This window comes from Colias eurytheme, chromosome 17 (assembly GCF_061535395.1).
Source record: "Colias eurytheme isolate Ceu_HAF_F1 chromosome 17, ilColEury1 Martin Lab GWU primary, whole genome shotgun sequence".
NCBI lineage: Eukaryota > Metazoa > Arthropoda > Insecta > Lepidoptera > Pieridae > Colias > Colias eurytheme.
The window spans coordinates 3,727,589-3,743,104 of record NC_142996.1 but is presented as its reverse complement, the minus strand read 5'-3'; the positions used below and the strand labels follow the sequence as shown (position 1 = coordinate 3,743,104).

General features: G+C 33.7%; 2 protein-coding genes across 5 annotated transcripts; both read right to left on the bottom strand.

Annotated features, from left to right (window-relative positions):
• Positions 1-364: 364 nt before the first annotated feature.
• On the bottom strand, positions 365-4,807 carry LOC149901133 (nuclear factor NF-kappa-B p105 subunit-like). The gene is made up of 5 exons (XM_090111997.1): positions 4,783-4,807; positions 2,976-3,183; positions 2,303-2,473; positions 1,982-2,070; positions 365-678 (listed from the first exon to the last, which is right to left on the bottom strand). Exons 1-5 carry the CDS (start codon positions 4,805-4,807, stop codon positions 365-367), a joined length of 807 nt encoding a protein of 268 aa, XP_089968123.1.
• Positions 4,808-5,576: 769 nt separating this feature from the next.
• Positions 5,577-14,353, bottom strand: LOC149901132 (putative neuropeptide precursor protein). 4 transcript variants are annotated; one of them, XM_090111615.1, is made up of 5 exons: positions 14,294-14,353; positions 6,963-7,103; positions 6,642-6,879; positions 6,413-6,562; positions 5,577-6,306 (listed from the first exon to the last, which is right to left on the bottom strand). In XM_090111615.1, the coding sequence occupies exons 1-5, from the start codon at positions 14,316-14,318 to the stop codon at positions 5,775-5,777; spliced, it is 1,086 nt and encodes a 361-aa protein (XP_089967741.1). In that variant the 5' UTR covers positions 14,319-14,353; the 3' UTR covers positions 5,577-5,774. The 4 variants fall into 4 exon arrangements, with proteins under 4 accessions (XP_089967741.1, XP_089967739.1, XP_089967740.1 ...); XM_090111613.1 differs by lacking the exon at positions 14,294-14,353 and adding an exon at positions 7,684-7,902; XM_090111614.1 differs by lacking the exon at positions 14,294-14,353 and adding an exon at positions 7,684-7,901 and having other exon boundaries at positions 6,963-7,088.
• Positions 14,354-15,516: the final 1,163 nt, after the last annotated feature.

Sequence of the window (15,516 nt, the reverse complement as noted above, 5' to 3'; positions counted from 1 at the left end):
ACACGAGAATTTTATATATAAGAAGATGTATATTTCTTGCGCGGAGAAAGGAAATTCCTATGGGAATCCGTCAGTCCTCGGATCACAGACACAATAGAAAATCTATTGTGTCTCGGCCCGATCGGGCCGCTCGGTGGTCAATGGGTTAAAATAATAATTCACCAACTACTAGTCTCTCTATATCTCCAGACAAAAATCATACGAGCAAATCGCTCCGTCGCGTTGCGGCGTGAAAAGACAAACAACAAAAAAACACATTTGTATTTTATATACTTTATAGTCTACACATAGTCTACGTAACATTTTCTTTTATTTGAACAAAATTATAAACATTTTATCAAGATAAAACATTTACCTATTTGATTCACAAGTTGAAAAAGTGCGTCGAAGGACTGTTTATATCGATATCCTCTAATTCAGTTAATAATTTATAAGCTTCTACACAATCAAAGGTAGCAGCAACTTCTCTGGGTGTTTCATTTCTGTGGTTTGTTGCAAATAAATGCGCTCCTAAATCCATGAGAATTTTTATTAGCGTGCAATTATTATTCATGGCAGCAAAATGTAAGGCTTGGCGACCACCAGGGGCCTTGGGGTCATTTATGAGAGCACCTTCAGCGACAAGAAGTCGCATAATTTTGGATTCTTCCTCAGTCGGAGTTGACATCATTACAAATTCTGAAATTTTTATTTGTTAACACGTTCGCTGCGGCACAGATATATCTGTACTTTCCATTACTGCGTTACGGGTCGTTTTAAACCTTGTCCTATACCAGAGATTGTGGCGGCACGAGGCATATTAAACCCTACCGCCCGTAGGAGACCAAAATCCTTTTTTTGGCGCCAAATAAGACAAAGTGTGCGGCTTTTGTCGTGATTATTATTAACAATGAGTTCATTAACCTAAATCTACCGCCGCCCGTGGTTAGATTAGTTAGTTTAGATTCTATGGGTAAAATAAAATGTGGGGTCTGATGTACCCCATACCGCACTGAACAATAGCAGTTTTTCATATAATTTAGTGATGGGAAAAGAAATATCGATTTTATTTAATTGTATTTATTTATCAAACTTATGGATGCTTTTTATTAAAACGGGCCAAACCAGAATATTGTTTGCAACCAGTGCATTCTGTGAGAATTTCCTTTACTTTTTTTGTCGACCTCACGACTTGTTAAGAAGATGCGGAGTTTTTCGTAACATCCTACACATCTCCTCTTCTTTGATCCCTTTAAGAGATGATGTGCCTTGTTTGTTGGCTTGTTGACTTGGGCAAGAGTTAAATTTTGATGAGCCATACACCGATTGCCGGGTGTTTTGGATTTGCCGCTAGTTGATTCAATGAACAAACACACTAATAGTAATCATGATTATCAACCTATTTGAAGAAAGTTACTCAACATGTCACATTCACGTTTCTATTAACGATATTTATTATAACGAGTAGTTTGAAAATTAGGTACCTGTATCCACATTCAAGTCCTTCTTTGTAAAAGCTTCAATAAGTTGTTCCACAAATAGTCTCGAATGCGTTGCACAACACTAGCCGCGTGAAGCTAGCTTAGGGTGCGGTACGAGGTGCGCGGTGGTACGAGGTGTTCGCAACCTCGTTCCGCACTGTGTTAGAATTTTTATTTGTTCAGTGCGGCACGAGGTCTAAGAAACCCGGTATTAAGGTCCGTATACCATTGAACTAGGAATCAATAGCACATCTCAGATATATAGATATCACTTTCCTACACTGAACCAGATGGAAGTTATGCCTCCCGCACGACAGAGAAGTTTAAGTTTTTTCCTACCGCTATAACGACGAGACACGGACAGGGTGTTTCAAGCCCTGTTTCGCAGCGAACGTGTTAAAATATACCTAGTTACATATATATCGCTATAGTTGCAATATTATTTAAAAAAATCCAATGGACATGATATTATTACATATACTTAATAATATAAAAAGAGATATTTTTTATTGTAAACTAACGAATGAATAATCCAGTATCCATTGGATTGGAACGAGGTAATATCTTGGCGCCATAATCAAACAGTAGTTGTGCCACTGCTAACAAAGGGCTGTATTTGGAGAGATTTCGTGATTATTGATCTGTAGTAGCTACTAGCTACACTTCATAAGTAGGTACCTAACTACTTATTAATAAAAGTACCTACCTATATTTTTTAGAAAATAATATGGTATAAGTACTGATAAGTACTTATTTATACTGTGTTTATATTTTAAAATTTTGTAAACTAATAATATTCACAAAATGGTCTTTTTCTTGAACTAAAATTTTAAAATCATCACCTCCTCATTAAACATAGTGATAGTGGTGTCATACCAACACTATCTTTAATGTTTGGATTGACTCCAGCCTTTAACAGAATTTCAACTGCTCGAATATTGCCAGAGCAAACGGCTAGATGGAGAGCATTTCTTCCCAAATGGTCCATTTCCTGAATGTTGGTATCTGTGCGTCTGAAACGTTTGAAACGTTTACATAAATGATTCTTTGAATAGAGGTATTTGAACAAAAAGAACTGAGTAATCATGGTGAGGTCGAAGTTAATAATTATCTAGGAATATTAGTCATTATCGATAACGTAAAAATTCAAATGGTATCGAATGTGTTATAGTTTTTTGAAGAGAAAACTTCTTTAGCGGCGTTGAGCACTTTTTCTGTAATGGGTATTATAAAATCTTAAACTCGCGTCAGGACACGTGACCTGATCGAAAAAGCGTAAGACGGATACCATTCCAAAATATCAAACATACTCAACGTTAATAATCAAGTTTTCACTTCTGCCGGCACTCCCGGAGTGCAACCCGTCTTTTTTTAAATATTTGAATGCTGACGTTTCTCACAAATTCCCACTACTTACACGTTTTCCAGATTTTTGTTTCGTTCGTAGAAATTATTTTGTGCGAAGAGGATATGGAATATTAGTATAGCCTAGGAAAGTAAAAATAGCAAAATCACCTTAAAATAATCTCTAAAAGTTGATCATTGCCAGTTTCAGCAGCTATAAGTAAATCCTTGTCAGCATGGAGAAACTCGATTGCTTCCCTCAGTTGTGGATCATTATGATACTGTTCTGATTCATACGAATGGCTAGATCCAATGTCTATTGATCTAGGAGATCCAGGATAGGATGGGATGTGTAAGTCCAGTGAATGCTCCGATATTTCTGAATTGGATTATAAATTTGTAGTAAGATACCTAATTTTATTTCTTTAGGTACTATCGAGGTGATGTCACTTTATAGGTAGTTTATATTAATTAAATTTAAACTAAATAGATAATTATTATGGGTCACATGACACATCACAGTCACAATAAACAAAAGGCATTATTTAAACAACTCCCTCGGGGAAGGCTAGACAATTTGAATAAATATAAATAATGGGGTAATTTCATTTGGTAAAATATAGAAAAAAGAAAATTCATTAAATGCGTAGGTATTTATTTATTAAATTATACGTTCAATAATTGAAATATTCGTCATAACTGTTAAGGCCCTTCGCTCATGGAGCTACTCAAAAATGACTGAACTAATCAGTAATTACGATTACAAACCAGTTACAAATTGTATCTCGCATACAACGCTACTCAAGTTATAAGGTTTCAGTCACTTGTCAATGTTTGCCCGTTCATTTTTATCATAAAAAACAAAGAAACTCGGGAAACCAGTAGCGTGGAGACCGACACGACGCGTCGCACGTGATTTGTTGCTAACGCGTTACTCACCAGTTAGTAACTAGTCGCGTCGTGTGCGAATCTCCATAGAACATGTATGGGCTGTGACGCTCAGGCAACTCGTTAGTAATTTGAGTTTGTGACTAGTTCTTTTTGAGTAGCTCCATGAGCGAAGGGCCTTAACAGTAGACATTTTGAATTAGCAACTAAATATTATTCCACTTTGTCTTTATTTTTAGGCGGAAGGGAGTTACTAGAAATGTTTTGTGAAATTACGAATGAAGCAAATTGTTCATCCTCTAAAATAGTTTCCATTTTTGGAACATCGTCAAGCAGTGATGATTTCTTCTTTGTAGAAACTATTAAACCATCTCTTTCAACAAATTTATCTCTATTTTTTAAATAGGCTATTACAATTGAGTCGTTGTCTTCTTCATCTTCAATTTTAATAGGTAACTCGCAACTTTCACTTTGTAGATTTATTTCAATCATTTGTAATTCGTCCCTAGAATCTATATCAACAAATGCAGAATGAAATGGCTCGATTATAATATCTTTGCTGGTTGATGGAATACCAATGGGCAGGACATTTCGATTGTAATGTTTTGGCATTGCAACTTCTCTTGAATGTGGAATACTATTGATTAATAATTCTCTTGAACTTGGATTGCTTATGCAGCTTGAATCCACAATAACAAACATCTGATCTCTTTCAATATGAGTAGATTCTACATGCATGTTTTTTGTAGAACATTGTATTTCAGATCCATTATCGCTGGAAAGAACATATAGGTACAGGTGTTTTTTTATAATAATCGAACATGTGAAAATCATGTGAAAATTTTGATCTATGTCTTTGTGAGTTTTCTCGAACTAGTAGGTTTTTTTAATAATGTTGTATCTGCTATAAGCTGCTGCATGTTGTTCACGAAGAAGCTGTAAATTCCTTTGCGCTTTTATCAGCTCCTCAATATGATTTGGTAATGCTCGATCCGGATAGAAAAAGTAGGTAAGCGATCGAAACAAATCTTTTCCTAACCGACATAGAAACATCTTATTGTAGCTAAATAACCATAAAAATAGTTCATACGTTGCCCTCGCCGTGGATTGGACATCTTCTTCAGGTTGGCTCGTAGAAGCTGTAGCTGTAGTCACTATATTCTTACTTTGTGTTTCCTCAAAACTTTTACTTATATTAGGTGTTTGTTTTTCATTCATATTAACATTTAATATAACATTGTCAAGCTCAATTAATGAAAATATTATGAAAATGACATGAGTTATACATTTTCGTTTTTTCATTTTAAAAATTTAGGCAGCTAAAAGTTTTTACTGTCGTGTTTTTCTGCTTGCGACAGACATAAAGCAACAACGGAAAAATGAATTTATATTGTGATAAATTATTGCCTGATTTACTATCGAGTTCCTTGCCTATTCTTCTTGGTGGTAGTTGGGTGATTACTTATTACATAAATTATATCGTTGGTGATAGCACATTCCGAATCAATAGTCTTTAAAAAAATTACTATTCTTATATTATTAACTTAAAAGACCAACTAAAAAAGTTATTGAGTTTCAGTGTCTTGTATAGGGTTTCGAAATAAAACAGCAATTATTACATTATGCTATATTAATACAGCAAGTATACATATACACATTGACTAATACTAGACTTCGACTTTTTGTGAAGTCACACTTCACGAATAATGATGCTTGTGTAAATATTAGAGGAATTTAATGTATTTTGTTTCGTATGCATAAATTAATGGATATGCAAGTAACTGAGGTAGGGAAAGTACGTGTTTAAAATATTGTAATATTAGGCCAATCTTAATTTAAATTTGAAAACGATTCTGCTACAATACCTGCTTACAAACTTAAAATACTGACTATATCCTAAATATAGCAGAATAATTAAATGCAGAGATATAGCCCATCCTAACTAAAAGTGTTGATATCCAGTCGAAAGATAGATATCATAAAAAATAGAGGAGCCCTTACATACATGTTGTATTTTAAAGTTTGGAAAGGACAGTAAAGATCAGATATTTTCCTTCGAATGGATACCCAATGTAGAACAGCTTAAAGAATAAGTCGTCGGTACACAGGAAGGTCTTGTTCTTGGACACGGGGCGATGAACGCAGCAATTCAGCAAGAGTATAGAGATCATCACGAGGTCTGTAGTTATTTTGATGTATCATCCCATCAGAGCGTTTACGTGCAACCATGAAGCGTTTCATTCTATTAGCATACATTCTCTTGCGACGGGCTTCCTCATATCGGCGAGCGACTTCATTCGGATCCACTTGGTACAAGTCTGGTAGTCCTTGAGCCAAAGCCATTCGGTTCTGTTCAGAGAAGTAAGAGTGACGAGGATAATCTCTTTCGCGTGCTCCAATTACAACGGGTTCATTGTACCATACGTCTCCATTTTCATCGACTTCTGGCTGCTCTTCATCAAGCGTGTTTACGTGGCCATAATAACCATTAGGAGTCCAGTGGTTTGCATTCCATTCCTGTTTCCTGCGTTCTTGCGCTTCCCACATGTTGAGTAGAGCACGCACATCAGCAGCGCTGAGACCGGAGTCACGTTTACGGCGTTCTGATATTGGCCTGTGTACAAAAATACAATTAGAATATGTGTATAAAGACGAAATATGTATACATATATGTCCTTATTCGTTTGATTAAGGACATAACACTTATTTAAATTGCTTACCGGAAATTCTTCTTGTTGCCTCCAGTATTCTTACCCACATTTTTAGCAGAAGCCGCAGCACCGCCAACTTTGCTTCCGCTACCCCTTTTAAGACGATGGGTTTCGTAATCTTCGGCTGCAGTTTCTACAGGTGAAAGACTTCCCTGCTGCCTAAAATGAAAATAAGATTAAAATCTATTTCCAAAATCCGATATATACCTAATTCATCTTGTGAATGCAAAACGCTTACTTAAGGTTTTTCTTCCCAGAATTAGATTTGGTAGCTACTTTCGTTGCAGTACCAGCGCCTACAACTTTTGTTCCTGTGCCGCGCTTTCTGCGACGCGCGTCGTATCCAGCAGACAGCCCTTCTATGGCCGGTGGTTCTCCATACAATTCTGGTCTCAATATGAGGTTATCCAGTTCACCTGTTGATTGAGGCGAATCATATCTTTGATCAATTACTTGTTCAAATCCTTCTTGATTTCCTGAAATAATCGCCGTGTCATTCAAAACAATATTGAATGGAAGGTTATGGAAGCAAGTCAAAATTGTATGGTGAAGTGTTTACCTTCCTCACTGAGAGCGAGTGGATATGGTTCCAGATCATTTTTGTCGCTTTTATTCAAAAATAATGACTGAGTGTCGTCTTTTGTTTGGTCCCAATTTTCGGGTAGCTCAGCAATTGGACCGTTTTCTAATAATGAATAAACTATAAATTGGTTAATTATTTATAAATTTAAATTTAACGAAAATAACTGTATGAATACATCTAGTTATGTATGTATGAATATACATCGATACTGTGCTATTTCCATACGTTATATTACTCGTATAATAATGGCTAATCGTAAAGTTATAAGTTTATAATATAGGAAGGAAGATACCTAATTCATATTTTTTGGTATACTGTGTTATAGCTTGTTATTTCTTTTAGAAAAATGTATTTTATGTAAGAGCAAGCAATTTCAATTTTATTGTAAAGTATGCTTATACTTAACAATAAAATTGAATTTTTTCACTGAAATTCAATTGTTGAAATTCAATTGGCTTGTAAAGGTCATAGTTGAGGCAGAACGAAAAACGTAGAAGCGCGCAGGACACCTGTTGCTAAAAATAGAACTGCGCGGATATGAGCCGGCTGATCGATACAAACAGTGATAGACTATGAAAATTATGTATAAAGAAAAAACATAATAATCCTTTTTCTAATTGATAATTGATTGATAATATAATTTTAATGGTATATATACCTACTAGTATAGAAAAAAATAATATAACAGTTACCCTACCTTTGTTATTAGAAGGCGTTGGTAGCGCATCGCTCAGAAGAATTACCGCGACAAACGCGGTCAGCGAAATTACCAACATATTCACGACTCGAATAAGAAATTATTAATTAATATTTAGGTCACAAGGGAGGAAATTTCTGTCTTCGGATGGCGAGCGACGAGTTCCAGCATCAACTGGAGAAAAAGCTATCGTCGGTGTCGATATTGTGCGAACATGCGCAGTGAACTATGCAGGGACGAACTGATAGCTTCGACGAGTAATCTAGATATTGCATAACACAGGCTGGAGTTTTTATCTAAGCTTTCTTATCACTTATTCAAACGCATTTCAGATCGATAATGCCTTCTACATGTTTAGAAAATAATAATTTGATGCTAATAGATTTGAAGATAATATTCCAATATCTAGTATTTTATTGTATTTTCTTTTCAAATATTTTGGGGGCTCGAAAAAATAAAGTCAATTAACATTTCAATTTAGCGATATGTCATTGCAATATTACGTATATTGGAAGGTAAGGAATACCTACGATAAATATAACATTCCTTTGCAATAATATGATGGAAGACATTAGATAAAACTGTGGATAAAACATAAATAAATATACCTATTAACTATGTTCTTCATATTAGTTATTAAACAAACTCCATTTCTCGGAATTAGTATTTAAAAAAAGACCTAAATCAATTTTTCCATAAAATTGATATATTTTATTATTACTTAATTTTATTTCAAAAGAATGCCTCCCTGACCCTATGACGTCTAGCAAAAGCTACTTTAATAAATAAACCTTTCGACGAAATATCGCAATGGTGGAAAGAGATGAGATGGAAGCGTCGAGACTCGAGACGCCCATTAATTACAATACATTGAACATTATTTCGTTTTAATTTACAGTTTTTATATTTGTTTCTGGAAAATTTTCCTCATAACAAGATTTCGGGGTCAATAATTTTGGCAGTGTTACATAAATAATTCTTATTAATTATAAAGAATGCATGATTAAAACTTTTTCGTATCGTTTTGTTGCCAGTTGCATAGAGATACTCCTATGGGTAGATAAGTAATAACTATTAAGTATACTTAATCAATAGAATTGTTATGAATTTATCAGTACGATATCGCAGCTTTGGATTGTGTAGTCTCGTTTCAGTTCTTATCCAGATACCTACGTACACTGGTTACATCTTCGCTGTTAGAAATAAAATAATAGGTTCACAATAATTATAGTTACCTATATCTATTCGTTATGAATTCTTGGCAAGGATACGGAACAATAATAAATGGTACAAACAAGTTATCATTTGTAGCTATCCCAAAAGTTTCCAAGGTTTATATTTTTTTCTTTTAACAAATATATTCTCCCAGATTTCATTTTACTACCAATCCATGCTGTATATCGCTCAATAAGTCGCTAACGGCAATCATCTGCTTGTTCAGATACTTTATGACTTGCACAATAGGCACAAAGGCAGACTGGAGAGCTAATAGATTCTCGCGACCGAGTCAACAACGTCCTGTTAACAGGTTAGGTACCATTTGATACTTTGATATGTTTATAGCTTCCTTTCACCTAGGATTTTAAAGTACAAATTTATAAACTCCAAATGAAGAGTTTGTATGACTACAATAGATACCTATTACCTAGTTAGATGCGTACATATAATGGAAAACTTTTTTTTAATTCACACGCTACGAAATGCGTCGTTCTTTGGGACTTGGGAGCGTTGTTAAAATGGCTGATTATAGGTATCTAATTGACAAATAAAAAACCCAATAGTTAAGTATTTATAATATTTTAACTTTATTTTAGATAGTTATAGGTAACTACCTAAAATTAATTCTATATACCTCTGTTATTGACTATTGTAATAGAGGTCAATGGGCAGAGCATAGGTCAGAGAGTATCAACACAGGTATCACCAGGTGAGTATGGCCGCCAAAAATTGTAGGGTAACAGTCGTGAATAAGTAACACATGGTAACATTCGTGAACGACGGTAACACATGTGAACTTTATAAATCCTAGTGTACATACTAGAAAAAAATTATGTCTTTTCAGATAAAATATGAAAAAAAAAATTAAACAAGATAATCATTTAAAATTCTTTATTTTAGAATGCCATACATTATTATAATATAGCAAAACAAAACTGTCCGTAATGGAACTAATACCTGCTCATGTTAATCAGTCATAAATAATCATTAATCAGACTTATTTTTGTTAGGTATAACATGACTTTCTTTTATATTTTTAGCATTTCTTACCTTTAATTTAAACGTACTATAATTTTAGCATTATCGTCCTTTTTCCCGACATAAAAATAGTTATTGAACTGAGATGGGAGTTGAACTCCTTACAACATCATAGACATTTTAAAAAGTACTAATAAAAGTAAAAGTAAGTAAGTTTAATTCTGTTTTTGGTGGGATTATCTTATTACAATTTTACAAATGAGCACATAAATAATAATCAAAAATAAATTTGATCGTTACTTAAATCTTTCAAGAAGTACGCTTTTTCATGTAACTCTAATTCAATTTTTTTTACTTTACTTAGATCGGAAACAACATCACGATCTCTTTTTGTAGGTACAAACCTAAGTGTTGGTTTATGAGTCGTTTTTAAAAACCGAACAGAATATCTTAGGGTTTCATCTTCTTTTATACTATCTATGAACCCTACATAATATTTCCCAGATTGTCTTTGAAAATACCTTACTAATACGCTATCACCTAGACAGATAAATCTTTCTTTATCGATATCTGGGATTTCTGTGTCATTGTTGTCAGTCTTTTCTTTTATTTCAGTCTTTTCAAATTGTACTTTGTCATTTCCTGCTTTATCTTTAACTATCACTGTTTCTTTTTATTTGCATATTTTCATTGCTTTCTGTACTATTTTCTTCTGGATATTCTACAAAAATGTCATTTCCGGGTACTTTTACGCTGTCATCCACACTAAACTGTCTGTTTTCTATGGTATCTGCGATTTTGGGGTCTTCAGTATTTTTTATTTTAGTCTTAATAAATTGTTCTCTTTCAGTTCTTTCTTCAACCTTTTTCTGTTCGCAGCCGGGATTACTTTTCACTGTCATTAGTCATGCTTTTTTTGTTTTCAGTGTTCTCTTCAATTTCTTGGGTATCATCCAAAAAAGAGTCATAATCGGGTATGAAAATTTCGTCATCTGAGGTATCGTGTACTGAGTAGGCTGCAAAACTTTTGCATCAGATTCATCTTCGGCTTACGCAAGTTCGATCATGTTTCTGATTTTCGTAAAAGACTTCACTGGCTCCCTATTCGTCTTCGCCGGTCGTGAGTATTCACATCCTTCAACTCTTGTACTCTATCCTGTTTGACCCGAAAACTCCTATCTATCTTAAGAATCAGTTCCAATATTTACATTCCAATAGTTCCCTTTCCCTTCGTTCTTCTGATCTCCTTCTCCTATCCACCCCTATTCACCATTCCAATTTTTTTAACTCATCCTATACTGTCCTAGCAATTCGACTGTGGAATTCTCTCCCTGAGACCATCAGACGCGCCAAATCACCGCATAATTATGTTCAAAGCACTTGTCAAAGAGCACTTTTTTCCACTATTTAGTTTCCTTTTTTTATCTTATGTATATGTATATATTTATATGAATTTGTATTTGTATATACCATGTTTAATATTTTATATTTTATGTATTAGCATATTTATGTCTTATATTTATTTAATTGTATTTATTATTATCAATTTTTTAAGTATTGATGTATGTGTGTATTTAATATTGATATTATTGAGTTTTGTGTACATAATTATTTATGTTATAATTATATCCCTGTATATTGTTTATTTCCCATAGTTTTTGATTTTGTTTTCATAACCTTGATTTTAGTTATTTTCTTTATGATTGCGTCTTCGCGTTGAACCAGCATCGTACATGTCCTTTATTTTTGTGGTTGCCTGGAAGAGATTGCTTTAAGCAATAAGGCCGCCTTTTGTGCACTTATCATATTAATGTTTTCTTGTTAAATTATGTTTTTATTGTTAACTGTTTGATTTCGTTTATAATTATGTTATTTTTCTTCAAAATGTTTTTTCTGCGACGAGCACTACCTTTTAAACCCAATGCAGCTGCAGTTGCGCTTTTCACTTTGTATTTCTTTGTTATTTCATTCTCAACTACAGTTTTGAAAATATTGCGGTCTTTATTATTCCTTGTGTTTGCATATGTATCCTGCAAAGCAGTAGTTAAAACGTTGAAGGTCAGTAGTTGCTTTTTAACTTTTTGTTTTTTGGGCGTCGTTATGTTGGGTAAGTTGTTTTCTATGTAATTTTCTGTTTTCGATAGTGGTGTCATTTCAGTTATTGGAACCATACTGGCTGTGTTTTCAGTTTGATGGGTTAATGAGACACAAATACTGATTATTTCAATATTAACTTTATTTCTAAATAAAAATACCGGGAACATATTATACAGTCACTATAATGTCACAGAGCAGAGAGAAAAACCACAGAGCAAGCGTAAGCTGGCGTTGCAAGGCGCAAAGTTCAAAATTACAAAAATATATTTAACACAGTTGTTGGAACTTTTTCAGTGGTTGTATTTTTTGCCTTGAGTTCTTCTATACATTCAAGTAATGATTTTTGATTTTTTATCAAGCGACAACATTTTTTTTTAAGTGTTTTAATAGTATTTGACAAGTTATTTATTTTGGTGTGAAAACTTTCCTTTTCAATAGCAAACCGCCTCAAATTTTTTTTTCGTTCTGCTAATCGTGCTTTCTTAATTTTATCATCAATGGTCTCGCTTTCATTTCCTTTGATTTCTTCACAATTTTCAAGTTTAATTTTTTGCCTATTTTTCCTATCTCGCCACTGTTTCCGTAGTTTCTTCTTTTCATCCTCTGTACATTCGCTAATTTTTTTTCTTTCTTTATTCCGCGCCGAATTTTTTCGTTTAGCTTCTTGAAACTTTTCAGGATTGTTGGTTCGCATTCGCTCCCTATACCGTTTTTGTTTTTCTGCCGCCGTAAGTGCCATCTAAAAGGTAAATAAATAATTTAAAAATAATAATGTAAATTTCGACTTTATTGGATTACACGCAACGTAGGTACTTACGAGGTAATAAAGAAATATCAGTACATATACATATACATGCATACATACATATAAGATACGCGCGAAAAACAACCCTTCCTTGACATTGACTGGTAAAAAGTGTCAATATTTGTCACAAAACTACTGGTAGTGCTTTTGATAATAATTGACAACATTTCATTTTTTATAAGGCCATGAAAGAAAAAAACCGTTTCTTTATTTTGCTCTTGCGATTACAGAAAAAAAAATTTCATTTTTTAATCGCATATTTTAAGAGAAATTAAATAAAAACGATAAATGTGATGATGACGATGACGTCATACATGTATGAACATACGGAGGAATAAAAATGCAGTGCCTATAGTGTTAATAATGTTCTTGATATATTATGACTTTGTTTACTTACTAAAAGTTGTATTTATTTAACACTTTCCAACGTTTTTGGGATAGTATATTTGTTTCCCAGAAATTTTCAGCGCCCCTTAACAAATCCTGCATAAAGTCATCATCATCAGTACTTGTGAATAAGTTTCTTTTGTTTAAAATTTGGATCAGCAAATAATAAATAACAATATTTATAAAGCTTGACGAATCAAAGTGACAAATGTGCCAAAATGTCAACTGTCAAGATTTTTTTAAAGTGTAAACTAGGTATGTGGCAAAGGAAAAAATGTATTCCTCCCAAGATTCCTCCGTATGTATGACGTCATTTAGCGCTTACGAAATTTTAGAATTAGATGATTTTAAAACTCAAAAAGATGAATGAAAACTTCCATATTTAGAACAAGCAAAAAATACATGTATCATAATTTTTGATCTAGTTTTCATTAAAATAAAAAAATAAGTAGCTTAAAATTTTGAAATATTTTCAATTGTCAATTTGATAGTGTGTACTAGGTACTCTTTACAACTGTTCACGAATGTTACGTAACGCATATCGTATAGGAGCTAGCAACGTTGACAAGAGAGAATTTTAGTATAGTTGGTTCTTTGATATACTGTTTCTCTTCCTATTTCGGTTAGAGTCCGGGCTATCTGGCTGGCCGCAGTGGTTGCGTTTATTAGTGCGCATCTTATCTGCACAGGAAAATATACGTAATTTAAAGTCATTTATTAACGCGTAATTTTTGATCTTTTGCCTTTAGATAGATCCATCAGACATAAATTTTTTTATTGCAAGACGTTTTTTTCGTTGTTAAATAGATGCCATACGCAATTTTTTATTTCAAAATAATTAAAATGTCATCGAAATAAGTGAAATTAGCCAGACAGCCCGGACTCTAACCGAAATAGCAAGAGAAACAGTATACCAAAAACCCAACTATACTAAAATGACTTTTTTTAAAACGTTACTAGCTCCCGTACCAATATGGTAACACATGGAATCATTCGTGAATCAAAATACTCGTGGACATAATATACGACTTTTGATGTAGTAGGACGCCCTTAAGTTCAATTCGTAAAAGGAATTGCAAATATACACACAAACTTTGAAATAATATGTAAAACTTTCATTCTTACCGTGGATATCCTCGCATAAAAACATTAAAAACTTCCGAGACAAAAATGACGATCACCTTCAACAACACTTTGACAGGAAACAAACTGGCGATTTCTTTCCTTAGGTTGGCCAACTTGTACCATGGTGTTGCTATATATCAAAAATTATGTTTGACGGACCGGGAATCTCTTCATAATACTTGTTATTTTATGGTAACTTACGTGAGGTTTCATTCGGGAAACAAAAATGAGACATAGGTATTTTACGTTATAACGTAGTATATTATTATTAGTCTGTGGTTATAATATTCAAATTAATTTAGCGTCACCATAGCGTCACATATTATTGATAAAATAATTTAGAAATACCAACAAAAACAGGTTCAAAGAAAAAATTATAGTGTCTTTAAAGTACGAGATGTGTTAGTGGGACCAACGAATTTTGTATGGAGAATAAAATAAACTCGTTTCAAAAATAATTAAATAAACTCCAATATAAACTCCTTATAAAATATAACCGTTAATATGAGATCTCCATCGTTTTTGGGAATGTCGATTAAAAAAATTAAAAACCTCCAATCCGCGTAATGTAATATATGTGCGTTTCGTTAAGCTAGGCGTCCATTAGGGAAGGATCGGGGCGGATCGCATCGGAACGGGCCGCGGCACTGTTAGGCCGGCCACATACATCAGTTTTCCTGATCCGTTTTCCGAATCAGGGCCTCCGAACGCAGTAAATTCATACAAAAGCAATGAATGTCACACACATTCGATAACTTTCCGTACGGTTTTTTCTCCGTCCGTTCTTTCCAAATGCAAGCCCATGCATCAGGAATTCCTGACGGAAAAAAAACGAAACGGATGCAAAGCTTACATACATTTTGTATGGCCCGCCACACACATTCGAAATTCCGAACGGAACATCAGTCAGCGCAGCGCGATCGAGCTGAGCGGACCCGTACCGTAGTTATTGTTGGGACACCCACGAATACGTAATATTTAATTATTATTCACGATGAGTGACATTGAACAGTTAATAATTAATAATTAATAACAGTTAATTGGTGTAGAGGGGTACCCATGCCTGTGGGACCTTAATAACGATGATTATCATAACAGGGATATGAAAGATCTTGCTTGGCAACAAAATTCTCTAGGCGATAAAATGAACATGATAAAACTTTTTACAAAATAAACATAATTATTTATTTCATAACTATTGTTATTACACACTTATACAGGGT

Bases quoted from the DNA above. Each gene is read 5' to 3' on its own strand.
- LOC149901133 (XM_090111997.1), bottom strand. From the start codon at position 4,807: ATGTCCAATCCACGGCGAGGGCAAC. The intron at 2,474-2,975 runs GTGATTTTGCTA...CAAACGTTTCAG, and splicing joins CTTTTAGAGATTATTTTAAG to ACGCACAGATACCAACATTC. The intron at 679-1,981 runs GTTAGTTTACAA...TAAAAATTTCAG, and splicing joins GGATACTGGATTATTCATTC to AATTTGTAATGATGTCAACT.
- LOC149901132 (XM_090111613.1), bottom strand. From the start codon at position 7,762: ATGTTGGTAATTTCGCTGACCGCGTTTGTCGCGGTAATTCTTCTGAGC. The intron at 7,104-7,683 runs GTAGGGTAACTG...ACCAATTTATAG, and splicing joins AACGCCTTCTAATAACAAAG to TTTATTCATTATTAGAAAAC. The intron at 6,307-6,412 runs GTAAGCAATTTA...TTTTGTACACAG, and splicing joins GGCAACAAGAAGAATTTCCG to GCCAATATCAGAACGCCGTA.